Source organism: Galeopterus variegatus, unplaced genomic scaffold (genome assembly GCF_000696425.1).
Source record: "Galeopterus variegatus unplaced genomic scaffold, G_variegatus-3.0.2 Scaffold895, whole genome shotgun sequence".
Classification (NCBI taxonomy): Eukaryota; Metazoa; Chordata; class Mammalia; order Dermoptera; family Cynocephalidae; genus Galeopterus; species Galeopterus variegatus.
Genome location: NW_007727006.1, coordinates 473,866 through 496,622, shown reverse-complemented (window position 1 = coordinate 496,622; position 22,757 = coordinate 473,866). Strand labels below are relative to the sequence as shown.

The window sequence follows — 22,757 nt, the reverse complement described above, 5'->3', positions numbered from 1 at the left end:
CAGTAGCCACCGTCTGTCAGGTCCTACTATGTGCTAGGCCCATGACGGTGCTCTCCATGTCAAAGGTACTTCAGAAAGATTGTGGGAAAATAGAATTAAAAGATAATACAAACATTTCCACAACTTTTTTGAAGACCCCTCTCATAGAATCTTTCTAATAGCTCAGGGAAGTAGGTGATTTTAGTTGTATTTTACAGCTGAGGAAACTGAGGCCCAGAAACATGAGACAAGTCACTCAAGTTCACACAGCCAGGAAATGATAGAGCTGGGATTCAGATCCTGGTCCCAGAAACGTTCCTAGGAGATCTTTTCAGAGCGAGGGTGTGGTGGGTGCCTGTGCTCGTCCCCCCCGCTGCAGCTGCAGCTGAGGACCGGCCACTGCCTTATTAGTTGGGGGCAGGAGCCCGGCAGGGGCTGGGCTGGGGCGCAGGAGCTGTGCGTCTGCTCACTCCCCAGTCCGTGGAGAACTGCATGTGTATCCTGCACAACCTCTCCTACCGCCTGGACGCTGAGGTGCCCACCCGCTACCGCCAGCTGGAGTATAACACCCGCAACGCCTACACGGAGAAGTCCTCGACAGGCTGCTTCAGCAACAAGAGCGACAAGATGATGGTGAGCACTGTGCCCCTCCCCGTGCCCCACCAGGTCCCACGGCCTCACCCACCCTTTCCTCTCAACGTGCTGGGGACAGGCTCCTGCCAGAGCCCTGGCTATGGGACCATGCTGTGCCCCAGGAACTAGGTAGAGGGCATTCCATCTTGCATACAGAGGGGATCTGTGTTCTCGGGACTGTAGGAGCCCAGACCAACCCAGAGGTCAAAGGCCCTAGCTTTCTGTTTGCAGGCCTCAACCTCTCTCCCTGTATAATGGGTAAAGTCTCCCCCATCTTCTCCCTTACTCCTGAGGATTTGGGGATAGCCAGCACTCCCACTCCTCCCTGGCCTTGGTTCCAACCACCTCTTGAGCCCTCCCAGGTTTCCCCAGAAGCAGACGGGTGCTGTGGATGGAGGGCCAGGCTTTCTTCACTGGGTATACTGTGGGAGCCGGCCCCAGCCCAGTCCTGTTAGCCCAGGGCAGGTGAAACCCACATTCTGAGTCTGAGTGGAGAGGAAGCATCAGGATGTGAGACCCCAAAGCAGCCTTGCACAGCTGGAGGGTTTGGGCCCAGGCTGCCCCAGGGCACACAGAGAATGCTCTCTATCTGCCTTGGGGACAGTCTGGGGGACCATGGCCCATTCCCTTAATCTGTGGAGCTGCCACAGTGTACAGAGGAGAGGGGCGCTACAGGGCTGTCTCTGAGCCCCCTGCCTCAGCAGATGCTTTCTCGGTCCCTCCCATCTGGAGCCAGGATGCTGAGGTTGGGGGGCGCAGAATGCTTGTGTTGTGTTCCCCCAGTATGCTCCCCATGACCTGCTCTTTGTGCTCAGAACAACAACTATGACTGCCCCCTTCCCGAGGAAGAGGCCAACCCCAAGGGCAGCAGCTGGTTGTACCACTCAGATGCCATCCGCACCTACCTGAACCTCATGGGCAAGAGTAAGAAAGATGCCACCCTGGAGGCCTGCGCTGGCGCCCTGCAGAACCTGACCGCCAGCAAGGGGCTGGTAAGGAGGGGCCTCCTTCCCTCCTGCTGTGACTCTCCCGTCTTCTCCAACCCACAGTTCAGGCTGCTCCCTGCATTTCCCACCAGCCCGCCCCTGCCTGCGCTTGTCAAACACATGTGGGCTTTAGAGCTTCCTTCTGCAAGCAGGAGCAGGGCTGCTGGCATATGCTCGGCTCTGGGCTGGGTGCTGGGGAAACGATTAGGGCCTGATGCCCTGCCCTCTGGGGACTCTCTGGTGGTGCACTGTGGACGGACCCACTCCTGTTGGATCTGTCTGTGCCCACACAATCCCCTTTGCCTCGTGGTTCCTGGTCCCCTGCTGGCCTCCTGGGCTCTGCCTGGGGTGGGATGGAGAGTATGTTTGTGGCAGGAGGAGTCTCCCTTTTGATGAAATGGAAAACAAAGGTTTGGGGCAGAGACAGGTCCAAAGGAAGATGTGACAGAATTAGTGTAGAGTCTGAGGGCAAATGTAGTTTGCAGGACATGGTGGTGTGGGTGGAGCCAGAGGAGGCCTGTTTGCAATTAAGAAGAGTTTAGATGGAAAGGGCTCCAACTATTCTTCTGCCTCGCTTAGGACAAAGGGAACTGGGCAGCAGCTGGACAAGGATGAATCGGGGGTAAAGACCTTCCCTGACTGTGAGGGGTTGAGGCTGGGGGTCTCCAAGAACTCCAGACCAGCATAGACCAGATTCCACCCAGGATGGCCCTATTGCTTAGAGGCCAGATAAGCCGGCCTGCTGACCTGCCTCCGGCAGACCCCAATTCCATCTCCACACGGGCCCAGACTCTCTCTTATCCATCTTTGTCTCAGGCAAGCCCTCAACAAATAAGTAGTGAATTCTATGGAAGTAGGGACTTTGGAAGAAGATGGCCAGATCTTCTTTAATTGACAAACACCCTTGTCCACATGGTTTCATGTGAGCAGATGCTGCTGGGAGAGGTAAGGGAAGCGAGCTGGGACAATGGGGTGAGGAAAGGCATCGGATACTTTGGTTTGTCTAGAAGTTGACCCTGGGTCACCGTGAGGGAGAGAAATGAGACTTCCCTCTCACACCGCCCTGGGCTGCGGGATGAGCAGGGAGCAGGGTCTGCAAGCGGGAGGTGCACGTCAGTCTGTCCTTGCCCGTGTGTGAGCAGGTTTTTGTGTCTGCCAGTGCATCCAACATGAAAGAGAAAAGGTTCTGGGATTTCTTTGTTTGGGATTACTTGCCCCTCTCTGCCTGCCATGGCGCCTAGGAAGCCGCAGGCCAGCTGCTCACCAGCTCCTTCCCTCTTAGATGTCCAGCGGCATGAGCCAGCTGATTGGGCTGAAGGAAAGGGGCCTGCCGCAAATCACCCGCCTCCTGCAGTCTGGCAACTCCGATGTGGTGCGGTCTGGAGCCTCCCTCCTAAGCAACATGTCCCGCCACCCTGCGCTGCACAGAGTGATGGGTAAGGCCGCCTGCCTCTCCTCCCCCTCTAGATAGGACACAGCAGACCCCCACTTTCCAGAGCCTGCTGGAAGGACAACTTCTAAACATTCTTTGGGTGAGCATTCAAGAAGGGGAAGGCGGCCAAAGAGAGGTGTGGAGACAGGACAGGGCCTGTCACCTTAAGGATGGGAGTAGGGCTGCAGAGGTCCCATCTGGGTCTCCAGCCCTGAGCTGGAGCTGGCATGGAGCTCTGAGGGGCCGCCAGGCTTAGAACCTGGCTGAGGGCAGTCCAGGATTGTGGCCCTACAGGGAACCCCTCAATGTCCCCTTCCCTTGGTCATTCTGACCCTGTGCCCTGAATCCTTCCTCTCCCAGGGAACCAAGTGTTCCCAGAGGTGACCAGGCTCCTCACCAGTCACACTGGCAACACCAGCAACTCTGAAGACATCTTGTCCTCTGCCTGCTACACCGTGAGGAACCTGATGGCCTCGCAGCCGCAGATGGCCAAGCAGTATTTCTCCAGCAGCATGCTCAACAACGTCATCAACTTGTGCCGCAGCAGGTGGGAGGGGAAGGAGACAGGCCCCCACCTGGCCTTGCCCCACATGCAGCCCCTCCTCACGCTGCATGGCAGGCATCCTGCAACTCTCCGAGAAGACACAAATGTAGGGCAGGGCAAGCCCCCAGGGGTGGGGGAGGCAGAGGTGGAGCATGCTTGAGTGGAAGGGAAGTTCCAGAAGCCAGGAGTGCCATGGAGCTGAGGATCCAGCATCCAGGCCTCAGGGCTGCACAGATTGGACAGAGGCAGTGCACTTTTCAGCTGGGGGTCATGCAAGGTGCTGGGTCCTCAGAGGATCAGCAGGAAGCATGGGGCAGCAGACCCCACTGCATGGGAACTTTATTCTGCTTTGTGAGGCTCTCTCTTCAGGACAAGGACTAGGGGACTGGAGTGGGAGGCACTACCACCTTATGGCCCTGAGGAGAGTCCTGGGGTGCCCCTAGAGGGGAGGGGTGTGGGGTTGTGCCCACTGTGCAGAGTGACCAGGGCTCAGCACACCCGTGGGCCTCCCCACGTCTCCAAAACCTGGAGCTGAGGGTGGGCGGGAGGAGGATGTCCTTCTCATGCCTCCCGGAATCTCCCCTCACAAACGCACTTCCCACCTGCCCAGTGCCTCCCCCAAGGCTGCAGAAGCTGCCCGACTCCTCCTGTCTGACATGTGGTCCAGCAAGGAGCTACAGGGAATGCTCAGACAGGTAAGAGCCTACGCCTTGACCCCTCTGCCGAGATTTCTCCTGCACTTTCCCCGCACTGAATGAAGTCCGAGTGGACCGAGAAGGGAAAGGCAGACTGGCCTGCCCCACCCAGACTGCTCAGACTTACATAAGACAGAGTCTAGGAAACAGACTGAGTCCTCAGGACAATGCATGTGACAAACGCAGTGACCAAATCTCTAGGCTCTGGGACCTACGAGGGGTGCTCAGCCCATAGATGGTGGAGGAAATCAAGGAAATGTGTGAGAGGCCTGGGGCGGGGTCTTTTAGGAGCAAACTGAAAAGCATGTGGATGAAAGGCACAAGAGTCGTTTGCGGGCATGACGTGCACTCTGACTGGAAAGTGGGTTTGGCTACATCATAAAACCCCTTTAGTCAGACCAAAGAGTTCAGACTTGTGCCTTTGCACTGGGAAGCCATTCAGGGTTTGTGTAGAGGGTCTCATGATCAAATCAGCATTAGAAAGACTAATTCCACACCACTGAGCAATGCAGCATGGACTGAGAGACCTGGAGGCTGCTGTCCTTGTCCAGGGGTGACCTTTGGCTTCTCTCTGTCCTCAACACCTCCCAACCTAATCATGCACAAAGTTCTGCTTTTATGAGACGCCTTCACGCTGCCCCTTCTCTCCCACTCCTGCAGCAGCCATCCTTTGGGCTGAGACGTAGGCAGCAGTGATGATGAAGACAAAGGAGAGGAGGTAGAGAACACAGAATAGCAAGACTGCCGACGCTCGGGCTTCCAGCTCGGAGACACTGCGGCTACGCTGTTAGAAATAGATCTGCTGAGGGCCAGCCCGGTGGCGCACTGGATAGTGCGCCGCTTGGGAAGCGCAGCGGCGCTCCCGCCGAGGGTTCGGATCCCACATACGGACCGGTTCCCGCTCACTGGCTGAGCGAGGCGTGGGAGCAACGCCGAGGGTTGCGATCCCGTTGCCGGACACGGAAAAAGACAAAAGACAAAAAAAAAAAAGAAAGAAATAGATCTGCTGAGGTCGAGGCTTTTGAGGTTGGAGCAAGAGGGTCCTGAGTAGAGGAGGTTGAGTTTGGAAGACTTGGATGGGAGTCCAGGCAGAATGTGGTGTGGGACCCCAGCAGAGAAGTCGGAGCTGCTGCACAGCTCTGAGCGTTGTTCAGATCGGCAAAGCCATGAGAACAGGCAAGACCGTCATGGGGTGTGCGTCTGTGGGAGAGTCTTAAGGGGCGAGGGCAGAAGCAGGAAGACCCTCACCTGAAGGCCGAGGAGGAATGAGTGGCAGGGAACCAGGAGGAACTGTGCAAGGTGCGCAGGAAGGGGCTGACGACCCTATGGGATGAGAAAGCTCTGAGGAAGGGTGGGCAGCATTCCCTGAGATTCCAAGAGGACAAGGAGGACAGGAACTGGAAAAGGCCCTGGATCTGGGAATTCAGAAGTCTCTGCGACCTCTAAGAGCACTGCTGGCAAAGCCAAGGGAGCACTGTGGAGCCCACTGCAGTGGGGGGGCACAGGAGGGAATGAGGGGACGAGGGGAGACACGGCTCACCACAGTTTGGCCAGGAAGGAACCGAGTTCCTAATATAGTAGGGAAACAAGAAAGACACCCACGAAACCACTGTGGTCAAAGGTGGTTGGGAAACTCTGAAGGCCATGGCAAATAGTGGCCGCCGTGCCCATCTGACAATCCAGTGCTCTTTTCCAACAATGTGAGGACAAATGAGGTTGGGCTGGGCCAAGTGGCAGCTGCCAGGTAGATCGGGGCGAAGGGGAGAAAGAGGTAAGGAGGACTGGGTGAGAGCTTCACCGTGCCTCTTGATGCTGGTCCAGAGGGCTCAACATGCCCCAAAACACAAACAGAGACCACCCTGACCTAAGACACACAGAGAGTCCACTCACTATGTTCACTAATTCCCTTCTGTGCAGGGCCTTTGGGAACCAGCATCCCCATTCAGTCTCCACTTTTCCCCCCAGCTGTGCTTGACCACAGCCTTGGCATGTCCTAGCTTGGTGCTCCAAAACACCTTCACAGCTGCCGTTAATTAGGCCGTCACAAGAGCAGGTGAGGCAGGCCACATGCCTTGTGTCCATTTTGCTGAATTGGGAATCAGGGTCCAAGGTGTGTGTGTTAATTCCATGCGCTAGGGCAGGAGCGAGGCTGGGATCCAGTACTTTTCACTCCTGGTTCTTTCCACCAAATTCAGCCAAACGGAACAGGAATGAGCAAGCAAATCTGCAGGGGAAAAACAACATCGTGTAATATGTGCCCAAACGCAGCAGGAATAGGGATCTGGACTGGCTGCTGGTCTCGATCCCCCATGCCATCCCCCGTCCTGTTCCCACAGGTTGGCGACAGCTAACAGCTCTCAGCACTCAGGGCTGGCACCAGGGGCCTCTTCTCGAGAGCACTGGGCCTATTGCTGCTCTCACATTATGCTGTCTTATTTGCTCTGAAGCATGTATTGAGCACTTGCTGTATGCTAAGAGAAATAACAGGAAGAAGACTTGGTCTCCACCTAGCAGGAGCTCAGGGGCTGGTGGGGCTGGAGGGGGGAGAACACAGAAGTAAAAAGAGCCTTATGGCAGCTTCTCAGCACCAGCACCAGCCCCCTGCTCGTGTATTTGAGAAATACGCGGCACATCCTGCCTGCCCAAGTGCTCATGTCAGAATTTAAAAAAACAAACAAACAAAAACAAAAAAACAGGATGGTCAGAGGGGAGAACTAACAACTAATCTGATTTCAGCAGTCAATCTGTTAAAGAAGAAATGAGTACTGGCTGAAATCCTTATGCCTAGATTCAGGTGTCTGCCAATGCAAGTAGGAAATACAAGCGTGCTGATGGAAGTCCAAACACATTTCACTAACTCATGGATAGGAACGGCATAATGTTTGTTGCACATGAAATGATGCCAATTTTAGCCCTGACACATGGACAGAGCAGTCAGAGCTCACCGCTGTCCAGAGGCTATGCGAGCCTGAGGATGCTCTGGGAGGGCAGTGTCTGACCCTGCAGCAAGCCCCACACTGTTTTGTCCTAGGGTATGTTATACATATGGTTGATGTTTCTCCCCTTGCAGCAAGGTTTCGATAGGAACATGCTGGGATCCTTGGCCGGGGCCAACAGCCTCAGGAACTTCACCTCCCGATTCTAAGAGGTTGACCAAGCAAGTTCAGCTTGCAGGTAAGAATCAGCCCACCCCCAGGCAAGGGTGCCTCCAGCACCACTGCAGCAGTCTCCACCAGTCTCAGGACAAGGGGCTAGGCCTGGGCTCCTCAGGGACACAGAAAGTAGATTAGCTCTGGCTGACTCAAAGACTGTGAGGGCAGCTGTGTATACTGCTTGGCTTGGGGCATGGACTATCCCACACCATAGGACATTAGGGATGTATAGTGTCCTGGTAGTGTCAGAAGGGCCAGAGAGTCTGGGCAGGACTGCTAGGTACAGCCATGTAGGTTGCACAGTGCACAACCCAGGTTGTGCCATTCACATGGGCTACAATGAGTTATACAATATGCCATTCTGGATTTGGTCTTCCACAGTTCATCTTTCTTTATCCTTTTTACAGTATACTTTCCAGTCTCTGCACATGCCTAGTACACACAAGCTTATTTCTAGCTGATGATTCTGGGGACCAAAAACTCAGAACCAATACTATGACAAAGGCTTGCAAGCCTTAACATTCATTGAAATCACCTGGGATGCTTGTTAAACTGCACACTCTCGGCCCCAACCCTAGCAATTCTGACTCAGTAGCCCTGGACTGGGGTCCGGGAACATGCATTTTTAAACAAACTCCTAAAGTGTTTCTGATGCGGGTAAGCCAGGAACCACAGTTGGGTACTCACACCAGACGTCATCAAATATAGAGAGGGTCACCAGGGGCAGCTCCAGTGAGGAACCATCTGCAAATAGCCAGGAATGAGGACAGGGCCTCCTGAGCTGAAGGGGACTTCTTAGCTCAAGCTGTCTGCCAGCACCGCCCCCCCCAAATCCTGACATGTGAGGAGGGTCCTGGTGGGGAGAGAGGGCTGTAACTTTGGTCCAGATGGAGATTACATAAGACTTCAGACACCCTATCCAGGTAGATAAGCTTCAACAACATGAGGATGAAAAGGGGGAGCTGATTAGATTCAGCGATTGTTAGTGAGCACAGTCTCGATGCTTAGCGCTGAACAGGGTGGGCAGGGGGTGGGGGATTAGGGGGGTCAAGGCTGACAAGCTTCTGAATCAACAGGAGCAACCTATGAATGTGTCCAGGGAGGCCCTGAATCCAGTCGCAGGCCAGAGTACACCTTAGAGCAAATGTGAATGAGAAGAGGGTAGCAGTCCTGGCCAGACTTACTGCCACATGGAAACGCCTCACTGTAAATGCTAACTTGAGGACTTCTCTTTTTCCAGAAAGATATGACCCAGCTAAGAAGACCTCAGGCCTTGCTGGATGAGTTATTCTGTCCATACTGTGCAGTATTTAGAAAAGTTCAAATGCAACTGACAGCAAACCTGAAAACTGTGGATGATGGAAATATTTTTAGGTTCTTTTTTTTTTTTTCTTTGGGGGAACTGGCAGGAGATGGGGATTGGGGAGGTTGGGGTGGGGGGACTTTCTTGAGTTAAATGGGCTTATGTCTGATGTCGATACTTCTTTCTCTGAGAAATGGTATATATATATGTGTATAACGTGTGTGCGCATGTGTCCGTGTGTGTGCGTGTGCATGAGTGCCTGAAAGCATAACCACAAACTGCAAAAATCTAGGTAAGCTGTTTTATTGCAGCTTATAGGTGGTGAAAAGGACTCTCCCGTGCTTCTTAGTCATAAGCAAGAATGACGTGCTTTTTGGTTAGCTGCCCGTAGTTCCTAAAATGTATTGTACCAGGGCAGGGGGTCCTCCCCAGATTCAGGACCATGGAGGACTCTTGCAACCTTCCTGCCTGCCATCTCCCGGGGCTGGGGTGGGAGGGGAGAGTAACTGGGGCTTGGGCTAACCTCAGTGTATCTCATGGGAAAATTTAGTGTGTCTGACAATGCCGCCCTCCTCACAGTGCTGCAAAGACTGGGTTGGACAGGGTGTGGGGCTCTAGAGAACAGCAGGACAACCTTACTTGCTTTGCTATTTGAGGTCTGCCTTGCAGAGCAGGAGCCAGAGAGATGGGACTCGCTAGTCCTTGGGCTTTGTACCATCAATGCAGGCTCAGCCAGCAAAGCCCCTGCTTTCAGGAGGCTTGTCATCTACTTGTTACAAGAGAGAGAAGGGAAGAAATGGTGCTCAGATCCAAAGAGCTGCTCAGGGAATGGCTGTTCTGTCTTCACATTCCCAGCGGAGAGGGAACAGGCCAGGGCTGGGCATCTACCTGCTCCGGCTGCCCGTGGAAAGGCGAGGGTGGAAATTAACCAGGAAGATGCTTCCCACCGAGCCTGCTGAGAGCCAAGTGAGGGAGTGTTTGGGGTTCCAGGAGACTTGGAAGAAAGAAATTTGGATAGATCTGGAAAGGGAAGTGTCCTGTCAGGACACCAGCAAGCCCACATCCCAGCCAGGGGCCATCCCCACTTTCCCCTGAACCCCAGCCCTCCTGTCTCCATCCCCTCCGTGTATGTGAAACCCACAGGGGATGTGATCAGGAGGCCCGTCAGGGGCACCAGCCACACCCAAGACTCCAGACTATGTGCATTTCAGATGAAAAGAAGTAGCAGGCTCCTGAAGGCCTCCTGAGAAAACTTTTCTGTGTCAATAACCCTCATCCAGGCTGTCAGATGGAGCGGAGCAGACATTCCTAGGCTTCCCTCTGCTCAGCCTCCACCTCCCCTGCTAGCATGGCTGGTGTCAGGCAGGAAGTAACTGCCACTCTGTCCCCTTCTCTAGGAGAATAGAAGCTGCTCCTCACGCCCCCTCAGCCTCCTCCCTGCAGACCCTCGGCTCATTTTCTTCCCCCCCAGGATGAAGAGCCAGGTGGGCCCAGCCCTCAGCCTTGGGAATGGGCAGCTTTTCAAACCTCAGTGGGCTGAGGTGGGCAGCTAGGCCAGGCCTGATTTTTGTAACCTCTCTCATGCCCTCACAGGCTGGCCAGATGGGCCTGCTCACCCAGGCCTCTGACCCATGCCTGGCATTTTGGAAGAAGCAAAACTGAGAGGGGCCTGAGGTCATATTTCCTAGAGAGACACAGTAAGGGGTTTATGTACCCGAGGCACGTCCTGGTATTTTAAGCCCGTGTTGGCCTCACGCTGCCAGGGTTGACACCTAGAACACAAAGTTCCAATTTGGGGTCAAATGAGTAAGGACACAGAACCTGTCCCCATCCTGACTCTGGGATCTCCTGTGCTTAAGACAAACCCTGTCACTGGCTACCAGTCGCCTCTCCAATGGGGCCCAGACTAGCAGCCCAGACCCCACAGTTCTCCCTGGGACCCAAGAGGCAGTGATTCTTTCTGCTTGTCCACCTTGGAGCTGGCTGAGAGGTGGATGGCTGGGATGACCAAGGCTGGGGCTAGAGGTCATGCAGGTAAAGGAAGCCCGGGTTGCTGTAAGGTATCTTGCAGCCTCCCCATAGCCCATCCCTCCACTTGCTTCGTGTTTGTATAAGAACCTTGTGCTGGCCAGGCCCAGTTTCCCTGTGTGATATACTATGTATTTGCTATTTTGGAAATATAGGAAATCAATAAATTGCTAGTGTTTCTTTGAACTTGTTCAAGCAATGGTTTATTTGGGGTGCTCTTGAGCAATGAAGGGGCTACTCACATCTTTCCAACATCTCTTCTTATTAACCCTGTACCAGACAAGGATCAAGTATACCACCTGAGGCAGAGGGACAGCACCATTCATAGACACCTGCCAAACCTTAGCCCATCTGAGCCTCACCATAGCGCTCACCATGGTGCTAGGATTGCTACCCTAATTTTACAAAGACGTAAAGTGAGGCTTAGGAAGGGACCAAACATGCCCAATGTCATGCAGCTTGTAAATGGAAAAGCCACCCCAACCACGAACCCATCTGTAGGAAAGAGAACTTCAAGGATGAAGTTCAAGGAGCTCGTGTTTATGCAATGCCTGCTCTGCCTGACTTCTGTATCAGGTGCTAGGGATTTGCAAAAATGAAGGATGTGGTGGCCCCAGCTTCAAGAGGCTCATAAGAGGCAAGACAGACATGTGGAACCTTCCGAGACACACATAGTAAATTCCAAGCTCTGGTGATGGCATGAGCATAACTGCTGTGAGCACCAGTGAGAGGCAGGGCTAGCTGGGTGGAGAAGGTCGGGGTGCTTAGGAGAGGGCTGAAGACGAGCTTTTCCCAGCCTGGGAGGCTGGTGACCAGCAAGCCCTCTCTACTGCATCTCATGGCCCTGACTTCCTGGGTCATCCACAGTTTAGTAATGGCCAGGGAGGCCGGGGAGGAGGGGCTGCCCCACAGCCCAGGAAAGGAAGACGGCCTGTCTGTGGCCCAGACTGTTAAATACACCTGGGGCTGCGAAAATTTTTTGAGACCTGAAACACATGTATTGATTCCAAATTGGGAGACCAAATTACAAATTCAAAATCAATAAATGTTCAAATTTTTAAGATTCCATTGAAATATGCATGCAGAAAAGGGCACAACTTAAAATGTGTGCAACTCTATGAATCTTGACAAACTGAACAGCACCCAGATCAAGAAACAGAACGTTACCAGCACCCGGATTCCTCATGCCCCTTCCTGCCACTATCTTCCTCCCCAGGGGGAACCACTGTCCTGCCTTCTAACTCCACATGTTAATTTTGCCTGGCTTTGAACTGTATATAAAGGGAGTCCATAGCGAGTCCATTTGTGCATCTGGATTCTTTAGCCCAACATGTTCATAAGATTCATTCGTTCCCAGTGCATATCACATCCACCGTGTACGGTAGTTTGCTGTGTAGAGTAATGACTGTGCTGCACTGCAAAGTGCAGTATTGCGTCCCCATCACTGTTGCATCACAAATGTTTGAAGACAATTTGTGGGTGAGTTGTCTCACTTCCCCCAAATTCACATGTGTGATATGGTTACTGGGAAATTATAACTAATGGGAAAGAAATTAGATTTTATGTGGGATGCGGGTGCATTTAATGTGTAGGAGTGCCAAAGGGCTATAAAGGTCTTCATTTGGCCATCCCTGGCCAAAGGGTGGCAGGCCCTTCTATCCCCTCAGGGGCCTGGCAGTGATAGTGGGAGGGTCTTGAGCCCAGGAGCAGACAGGCAAGATCAGCCCGGGAGGCACCAGGAGCAGCTGGAAGCCTGCACGCACTTCTCATGGCAATGAGAAGCTCGTGGTCCTGGAGGCTGAGTCTCCCAGATCCCCACGTCCCGGCTGCCCACCAGCCTATCTGCCCCTGCTGAGCCTTGAAGCACCCCCCCCACACACACACACACACACTGTTCCCTTTGCAACTAACCTGGCCTGGGCGCCGATACTCCCCACTGAAGATAAAGTGTTCCCTGTGCATCACTTTTTAGAACGCAGTGCGTTCTGTTGCCCAGCACAGTTGGAGAAAAGAGTAAGCAGAGGTGTTAATAATGTCAACAGTCTTTTTCCTAGGGGGCCCACAACAGCCTTTTCACTTTCACAGCCTTAGAGTGTTCCTTTCCTATTTTGATCTTTACTTCATTCTAGTGAGACAGGCAGAGCACAGAGTATTAAATTCCAATTTGCAGATGAGGAAAGTAAGACCCAGAGAGAGAGAGACTAGCCCAGAGTCCCATCGTGAGACTGTGGCAGAACCAAGCCTGGGACCCAGGCCTCCTGTGTACCAGCGCAAGCGACTCTGGTCCACTCAAGTGAGGCTGCCCAGCTGTCAAAGCATCAGAACACAGATAGGCTTGACACAAGAGCGAGACTGTGCGTAATCTAATCTTCAGTGAATCAGAAGCTCATGGTACCTTGAGGCATCATAAGAGTACACATCTTACGAGTTGTGGTTGCTGTGCAGACATGCCGATAAATAAAAAGCTCTGGTAGATGGCATATGAGATACCATGAACTACTACTGTGTGGATCATCTAGTCTGGGGCAAGTTGGTTTGGTTGATTAGAATATGGAGCTAATGAGGCCAGGGTCACAGGGCAAAAAAATGCCTCAATGACCCAGTAGGTGTCCTCCACCCTAACCCATCATCCTCAGACACCTGCCGCTGGTTCAGCAGAATACGAATGTCACTGAGTGATGTGTCAGCCCTCTCTGGGAAGCATGTCAAAGCTGATGTGCCACACTGGTGGGGGGTCAGCAGAGACATCCCATATACAGAAAGGACTTCATGCTTCTAATATTCCAAACGCTTTGGTCGACCATTAAGGAGTTTCATGACTGGTGAATTAATAATAATAATAAAAGCACTTCAGTATTTATTGAGTGGTTCTAACTCTCTGGGCTGAAGATGCCACCCCCTTCACACAAGGCCATTAAAATCGTGCTCTCTGCACCTCTCTCAGAAAGGAAACTTCAACCAGGTCTCCAAGGCCAGTGGGGCCCACACTAAGCCCATGTGTGTTGTCCTGGATCCTCTCAGGCTCACACTTCTGCATTCTGGGGCCTAAAGTTTTCCTAGAGGACAGTGCGGTTGGGGGGGGGGGACAGGTTTAGATCTAGAGAAGAGTGGCCACCTATTCCGTGACCACCAGCAGTGATAGGCACTGACACACATTAATTATCTTTAATCTTCCTGTGGATGCCGCAAAATCGCTACCTCTACGACCATTACCACTTTACCCATAAGGTTACCCTCTGTGGTTCAGAGAGGTCGAGTAACTTGTTCAAGGTCACACAGCTAGTGGGTGATGGACTTGAACTTGAACCTGAACCAGGTCGGAGGCCAAGGCTGGTGCTCTTCTCCCTTCACTACAGCTGACATCCAGACGCCGGTTGCCAACAGTTAGGTTGGCTCCTAAGCTGCCCTCTAATGACTCCATCCTCAGACAGTGGTGCCCCACTGAGCCTTCTGTAACCTGGGTTTGAGACTGGTACAAACACCTGTGCCCAGTCATTCATTGCTCAAATTTTCTTTTTAATTCAAGAAACTTCTGGGAAGAAAAAGTTCCTGTCCTCCTCCAGAAAACCTCCCAAGGCAAAAGGAGAGGTTGACACGTCATCCCCACTGACGCCTCCGAGCTGAGAAAAGCCCTTTCCCAGACCTCCCACCTACTGTCCACTGCTGAATCTGGAAGGGTCACTTCTTGCCCAACCTCTCTGTTCTTTTTCTCTTGCCAGCCCAGAGTTGGTCCTGCCTGGTCTGCCAGCCCAGAGTTTATCCTTAGCCCCAGCAAATCAGAGATCCTCGATGACTGGAGAACTGGCAGGAAATGAGGAGGGTGGGGCTGTAGCCGCAGGTGCCAGGGCAGGCAAGGACTAAACGACAGGGCTGGCCCTGGACTCAACATCCAACACCCAGGACCTGGCCTCTGGAGATGGCCCACATAGGGTCACAGACTCTCCGAGGTGGAAGCGTCTTCAGAGCTCTCCTCGGCAGATGATATTCACACATTTTCCAGCCACAGAGTCCTTTAGGTGAATGACATCTAACACAGAAAGCTGAAACACCACACAGATAAGGCAGAGGCAGCCCTGACGGAAGAGACTCAGGACGGGAATTCCAATTGCCCCTCTTCTCCGAGGAGCTGTGGGAAAACCTCTGGTCCAGTCCAACTCCCTCATTTTGCAGGTGGGGAAACTGAGGCTCAGAGAGGGAAGGAGACATGCTCAGGGGTCACAAAGCAGTTGGAGTAGTAGGGCCAGGTCTAGAGCTCTGGTCTCTTGAATTCCAGGCTAGGCCATTCCTCCTACATGACCCCCGGCTCCTTGCCACACTGTCCCTCCCTCCCACTGGACCAGGTGGACCTCCTGCTGCTCCCACAGCACCCGCAGGAGCCCTAATGTAACGCTACCAGTCCGGCCGGTCGGTACAGCCTGTTCATCTCTCTCCGCACTAGACTGTGAGCTCCTTGAGGGCAGGGAACCAAGCAGTGCCTGGCACAGGGATGGAAGGACAGAAGGAAGGAGGGGGGAAATGGCGAATATGGCAAGAAAAATATTTTTTATCTGGAATATTGTTTTAACTGGTTTCCGAGATTTCACAAAACATGAGACTATCTAAAGGTAGAGGGACTCGCTCACACACATGCACTCGCACAGAGACGTGGCTGGCAGGGGAACCGATGACAGCTCCTGGCCCCGGGTGGCCACAGGGCAGAGGCTTGGTAAGGATTCGTTTTCTTGTATGGTGAGTAGGGCTCTTCCTGTAGCCCCAGCATTGGTGACCAGGACTCAGAAGGGGACGATTTGATACCAAAGGCCCCCACATCCTAAACACAGTCTAGAAAAATTGGGGCCAGCCATCTTTGAACAAAGGTCCGAGGGCTTTTGATCCATGAGACTGGAGGAGATGACCAGAGGTGTAAGTATGGCTAGAAAAGAGAAGGGGTCCAACGGCTGTGGAGAGGAGAATGAGGAGGAACGCCCAGTGACACGGGAGGCAACCCCAAGAGCGCAGCGTCTGGAAGCCCCGGGAAGAAAGAGCCTGGAGACAGAGGGAGCGCCCTCCTGAGACGAGGCTGACCGCTGCGTACGTGGTTCTTTTATTTTCTCCCTCTTCTTACCCTCCCCTCTGTTAGGAAAACTTTAGATACTCTGAAATGCACAGGTCTTCAGTGTGCCATGCAGTACGTTTCAACAAATGCACACTCTTGTGCAACCCAAATTCTATTAAGATACAGATTGTTATCACCACCTCAGAAAGTTCCCTCATGCACTTCCCCAGTCAGCAATTCCCCTTCCCCAAGAGGCAAGCACCGTTCTGCTTTTTTACAATAGATTGATTTTGCCTGTTTAAAAAAGGTGATGTCTGGGCCGGCCCGGTGGCGCACTGCTACAGTGCACCGCTTGGGAAGTGCAGTGGCGCTCCCGCCGAGGGTTCGGATCCCACATACAGACCGGTTCCCGCTCACTGGCTGAGCGAGGTGCGGGCGCGACACCGAAGGTTGCGATCCCATTGCCGGTCCCGGTCCGGTATGGGCGCGACACTGAGGGTTGCGATCCGTTGCCGGACACGAAAAAAGACAAAAAGGAAAATAAAATAAAATAAAAAAGGTGATGTCTGTAGTGTCCGTAGTGATATACCCTCTTTCACTTCTAGTGCTGGGAGTTTGTGCTTTCTCTCTTTGTTTTCTTGGACAGTCTAGCTAGAGGTTGACCTTTTCAGAAAACCAAATCTTAGCCCTGTTAATTTTCTCTATTGCTTGTTTTCTACTTCATTGCTTTCTGCTCTTTATTGTTTTCTTTCTTGTACTTTGGGTTTATTTTGCTTTTCTTTTTGCAGATTCTTAAAGGAGAAATTTAGGTGGTTGATTTTAGACTTTTCAAGTATTTGAAGTTCCCTCTCTGCTCTGTCTCTGCTGCATCTCATACATTTTGAGATATTGTACTTCCATCACCAATTAGTAAGAATATTTTCCCAATTCTCCTGTGATTTTTTTTTTCTTTTTTCTTTTTTTCGTCTCATGGGTTATCTAGAAGAGTGTCATTTAATTTCAAACACTGGGGGTTTCCAGATACTTTGTTTTTATTTATTGCTAATTTAATTCCACTACACTGAAGGAACATATTCTGTATCACTTCAGTTCTTTTAAATTTATTGAGATTTGTTTCAGAGCCCAGCATACTTTGTGAATGAACCAAGTGCGCTTCAAAAATATGCATATTCTACAGTTATTGAGTGTATTACATACACTTGCTTGCCATGTCTTATCAATGAATATCATCACAAAATGTTCCTCTCTGTTTCTGTTAATATTCTTTGTTCCGAAATCTATTTTTATCTGATATTAATCTAGTCTCCATTCTTCTTATAGTTGCTGTTTGAACCCTACATCTTTTTCCACCTTTTTACTTTCAACCTGCATCTTTACATTAAGTGTGCATCTCTCATAGTTAACAAATAGTTAAGACTCTTATTTTATCCATTCTGGTAATCTCTGCATTTTAAATGGAGTATTTAATCAATTTACATTTGGCATAATTATTGACATGGTTGAATTAAGTCTACCATTTTACTATTTGTTTTCTGATTGTCAAATCTCGTTTTAATCCTCTGTTTTTCCTTTCCTTACTTCCTTCTTTTGAATTAAATATTTTTAGAATTCTACTGTAATTCATCAAGGTTTTTTAGTTGTACATTTTTATGTTTGTGTGTGCGTGTGTATGGTTGCTCTAGGGATCGTTACACATCTTTTCATTTTCAGTCTGCTTACAGGTGACACTGTGCCACTTTAAATAAAATGTAAAAATTTTGCAATCATATAGGTCTATTTGCCAGACTCCTTCCTTTTTGCTGGACTTGTCATATATATTATGTCTACATAGATTGTAAACCCCATGATTAAATGTTATGGTTTCGCTTTAAAATGTCACATGCACTTGAAAGAAATTAAGTGGAAATAGTCTCTAATACTTACCATTTCTGATGCTTTTCATTTCTTCCCGAATATTTGAATTTCCATTTGGTATTCTTTCCCTTCAGCCTGAAGAATTTCCTTTATCGTTTCTTGTGCAGGTTGGATGGCAATGAATCCTCGTAGTCAGCGCTGAGCTTTGAAAGCCTGTATTTTACTTCATTCTTCAAGGACGCTTTCTCTAGATATAGAATTCTGACTGATGAGGCCTTTCTCTCTCTCTCTCTCGTTACTCTAAAGATGCTGTTCCACTGTTTCCTGGCCTCCGTTATTTCTGACAAGAATTTAGCTGTCATCTGTACTGTTGTCCCCCCGTATCTATTGGATCACATCTTTCTCTGCCTGATTTCAACATTTTCTCTTCATTTTTGGTTTATAACAGCTTGACTATAATGTCCCTCTGTGTGTGTGTCTGTGTGTGTGTGTCTGTGTGTGTGTGTGCGTGCATGTGTGTGTGTGCGTGGGGGGGTCTGTGTGTGTGCGCGTGTGTGTGTGCGTGTCTGTGTTCATGTGTGTGTACGTGCGTGTGTATGTGTGCATGTGGGGGGTGTCTGTGTGTGTGTGCGTGTGTGTGTGTGTGTGTCTGTGTTCATGTGTGTGTGCGTGTGCATTTGTGTGTGTGTCTGTGTGCGTGTGCTTGTGTGTGTCTGCATGTGTGTGTGTGCGTGTGTGTCTGTGTGTGTGTGTGCGTGTCTGTGCGTGCGTGTGTGCGTGTGGGGGGGGTGTCTGTGTTCATGTGTGTGTGTCTGTGTTCATGTGCGTGTGTGTGTGTCTGTGTTCATGTGTGTGTGTGTGTGTCTGTGTGCATGTGTGTGTGCGTGTGCGTGTGTCTGTGTGTGTGTGTGTGTGTGCGTGTGTGTCTGTGTGTGTGTGTGCGTTTGTGTGTGCGTGTGTGTGTCTGCATGTGTGTGTGCGTCTCTGTGTGTGTGCATGTGCATGTGCGTGTGTGTGTGTCTGTGTGCATGTGCGTGTGTGTCTGTGTGTGTGTGCGTGTGTCTGTGTGTGTGTGCATGTGCATGGTGTGTGTGTGTGTGCGTGTGTGTGTCTCTGTGTGTGTCTGTGTGCGTGTGTCTGTGTGTGTGCGTGTGCATGTGTGTGCGTGTGTGTATCTTGCTTGAGGTTTGCTGAACTTCTTGGATCTATACATAACATTTTTCACCATGTTGGGGAAGTTTTCCCCATTATGTCCTCAATTACTTTTATGTCTCATTTTGTCTCTCCTCTCATCGTGGGACTCTAATTATGCGTATGTTAGGCCTTCTGATGTTGTTCCACAGATCACTGGGTGTCTGTTTATTTTTGTTCTCTGTGCTTCAGATTGGTTCATTTCTGTTGATATGATTTCAGGTTCACTGACTCTTTCTTCTGTCATTGTAAATGTGCTATTGAGTCCATCTAGTAAATTTTTATCTTAAATATTATATTTTTCAGTTTTAGAATTTCTATTTGATTTTATAATTTCTTTATTCATCCATTACAAGTATATTTTCTTTTACATCTTTAAGCAAAATTATAATTTCTGCTTTAAAATACTTGTTTGCTAATTCAAGTATCTGAATCATTTAATGATCAGTCCCCCTTTGTTGTCTTTTCTCTCAATTGTAGGTCACATTTTCTTATTTCTTTTTATGTTAGTAATTTTGTATTGCATTCTGGACATTACGAATGATACATTACATAGCTTCTAAGTTCCATTCTTTACTCCTCTGAAGGATGTTGATGTTTTGTTTTATCAGGTAATTAACTGGCTGAACTCAAACTTCAAGCCCTGTTCCCTTTGTGGCGAGCAGCAGCTGAAATCTCTATTCAGTTCTTTTTGTTTTAGTTTGACTACTTGGATTCTCTCCCATGTATGCACAGTTGACGGGCCAATCAGATTTAGGCAGTGTTTATATTCAGAATTTGGGGCACTTTCTCTGTTACTGTCTCCTTTCCAATATGCCCTTCCCCACTTTCCAGCTGCCCCAAACTCTCTCCTCTGGTTCTTTAAGCCGAAAACACTGCATGCATGGATTTTTTTTATACAGTCTGCATGGGACCAATTGCAGCCTTCCCTTGGGTAAAGAGCTATAAAGTAGAAAAATTACCCAGTGAAATTTGTTCTCTGATTGTCAGCTCCCCTTCAATTCTGCTTGCTTTCGATCACTCTGATTTCTTCAGGTAGTTGTTACTTTTTATATTTTGTCCAGAGTTTACAGCTGTTATCTATAAGAAAGACAATTTGATAGGAGCTACTCCACCATTACTGGAAAAGGAACCTTCGAACGATCAAATTTAGTGATGTGGAAGTCATTGGTGCCTTAACAAGAGCAACTTTGGTTGAGTGGTAGGGGCAGAAGCTTGACTGGAGAGGGTTCAAGAAAAAGTTGAAGAAAGGGAATTAAAGAGAGCAAGGATTGACAGTTTTTTGAAAAGTTTTTTTTTTTTTTTTTTAAAGGGGAAGAGAGCAATGAGGGGGGTTTTGGAGATGGATGTGGATCAAGAGAGGCCTTTTTGTAAGATAAAATCATGTTTTATATGCAGATGGGAATAATCCAGCAGGGAAGGTGAAACTGGTGATCTGAGAGAGGGAAGAATTGCTGCTGTGACATCCTTGACTAGATGAGAGGGGACAGGACCTGATGCACGGTGGAGGGGTTGGGTTGGCCTTGGCTAGTGTGGGCAGTTCATCCACAGTCACAAAGGCAGGTGGGTGGTGGATGTGGTAGAGGGAGCTTGTTGAAGCTCTCTTTTCATTGCTTCCATGTTCTCAGTGAGACAGAAAGAGTGATTATTACCTGAGAGTGAGGACAGAGGAGGACATGTTAGATGTTTGGAAGAGGGGAGAAGACACGAACTAGTTTTCTAGGAGAGCAGGAGAACTGAAGAACTAGCAAAATATAGTAGGAATGCCAGGCACCCTGAGAACCCTCCTGAGGTTGGTGGTCATGAATATAAAGAGACTGGTCAGCAGAGTTATGTGTTTTCTCCACCCACATTTTGCTACCACAGAGGTGCAGGTGTAGAGTAAGTGAAGAGTATTTAACCTAAGGTTTTCTCAGGCAGGTATAGTGAAGCCAGGGAGGAGTATGTATGCAACGAGTATGTTCAGGATGTATGCAAGGGAGTGATTAGAGATGGGCCATGAACTTTAACCTGGGCAAGAGAGGAGAGAATATCAGGGGGTTGAGAGATAATTAAAATTAACATGATAGATTGAATGGATTGCAAGGTCTAAAAAGTTATGAGGGTCAGGGTACTTAAGGTGTCACCTGGAAAGTAGTAGTCAAATAATGCATTGCTTGAAATTGAGAATATGCAGAAATTGTTGTTATTGATTACATCAGCCCTGGCCAACCATAGGAGCTAAGGTGGGATAAAGGACAAAATCTCAGGAGGAAGAAGATCAAGGAAGCAAGAGGCCAGGATATTGGAATGATCATGCTCATAGGCATTGAAATCACCAGGAATTATCACAAAACTGGAACTGAGAAAATGATGGTAGATTGGAGTTAAAATCTTCAGGGAAATGAGAGGAGTGTCCTGAGCTCTGTAGGTGACTGCAACAGAAGGGACAGCAGTGGAACCTCTACAGTGTGATGACATGAGATATTTGTTTATCCAAACTGAAGTAAGGCTCCAACTCATCACCAGACCTTTTTTCCTGAACTCCACCTATGGTAGTTTCCGGTCAATGCACAAACACCATCTTGTGATGGAGATGAGTTTTCCTCCATGTGCTCAAAGAAAACCCAAGAACAAAACGTTGTTTGGGGGCCGGCCCGGTGGCGCACTGCTACAGTGCGCCGCTGGGGAAGCGTGGCGGCGCTCCCACCGAGGGTTCGGATCCCACATACAGACCGGTTCCCGCTCACTGGCTGAGCGAGGTGCGGGTGCAACGCCGAGGGTTGCGATCCCATTGCCGGTCCCGGTCCGGTACGGGCGCGACACTGAGGGTTGCGATCCGTTGCCGGACACACACACACACACAAAAAATTTTATTTTTATTTGACAAATAATAATTGTATATATTTATGGGGGCACAGTGTGACATTTTGATATATGTTTACATTGTGGAATGATTAAATCAAACTAACAAATCTATCATCTCACATACATATTTTTTTGTGTGTGGTGAAAACATTTAAAATCTACTCTTTCAGCAATTTCGGAATATAAAATGCATTATTGTTTATTATAGTCACCATTCTGTGCAATAGCCCATGAAAGCTTATTCCTCCTGTGTAAATATCTTTAAGTTTTGTTGAATCTTTAATTTATTCTTCCCCTCGTGCCTCACCAACAATGGATCTCATTGCTTCTTAGGGCAATTTCAGGTATAAGCAAAACACTTCATTTTTAGGTCTTCAAACTTTAAGACAATTTATATCAGAATGTTAACTCCTCATCCAGTGTACAATTACTCCCCTTCCTCTGCAATCTAGTCTACTCTTGGCTGGGAAATGTGTGATGAAAACTAGTGTGATCTGTCTTTTTCCTTCTTTCTCTTATTTCTACCTCCTTCCCTACATGCTCTGCTAAGTATTGTGGCAAAGGGCAGGGGGAGATGTAGAAGGGTGAAAAAGGTTTGAGGACCACAGTTCAGGGGGTGTTGATCCAACCTCTCCCAGTCATAATTTTTACAATTTCCCTTTCTACTGATTCATTTTCTTTTGTTCGCAAATGTGCTCTCAACTCCTCTCACTCCAAATAGACACACACTAAGAAATAAAATTAAAAAGCAGTGGCATTATCTTTCTTTGCTATCATCTTGCCTTTTTGTTTCTTTCCCTCCAAACTGGAGTAGGTGGGACTTGCTGTCTCTGTTTATCTTTGACTTCTGACTCCTGGCTGTTGGAATTCTTGTCTCCATCACGTTCCTGAAACTATTCTTCCAAAGACTACACATGCCTTGCAACTATCAAATGTTAATGCTTTTCCCCCCCAGTGTGTTTTGATGTTTTTGCAGAATTTTAACATGAGTTGACAGACTCCTTCGGCTTCTTTTTCAATTTTAACTGTTTTTTCATTGTGAAACAACACACAAAGAAAAATGGGCCAAAAAAAAAAA

The 22,757-nt window shown here is 49.5% G+C and overlaps 1 protein-coding gene across 1 annotated transcript in view; it reads left to right on the top strand.

Moving 5' to 3' along the window:
- The window catches only part of PKP1 (plakophilin 1), an 11,168-nt gene extending 2,252 nt beyond the window's left edge, over positions 1–8,916 (top strand). Inside the window, exons 2-8 of the mRNA XM_008573268.1 lie at positions 457–612; positions 1,428–1,604; positions 2,881–3,034; positions 3,391–3,577; positions 4,185–4,269; positions 7,340–7,443; positions 8,662–8,916. Of these exons, the coding sequence (XP_008571490.1) occupies positions 457–612; positions 1,428–1,604; positions 2,881–3,034; positions 3,391–3,577; positions 4,185–4,269; positions 7,340–7,414 (834 nt within the window). The 3' untranslated portion in view covers positions 7,415–7,443; positions 8,662–8,916. The remainder of the gene's footprint in view (positions 1–456; positions 613–1,427; positions 1,605–2,880; positions 3,035–3,390; positions 3,578–4,184; positions 4,270–7,339; positions 7,444–8,661) is intronic.
- Positions 8,917–22,757: the final 13,841 nt, after the last annotated feature.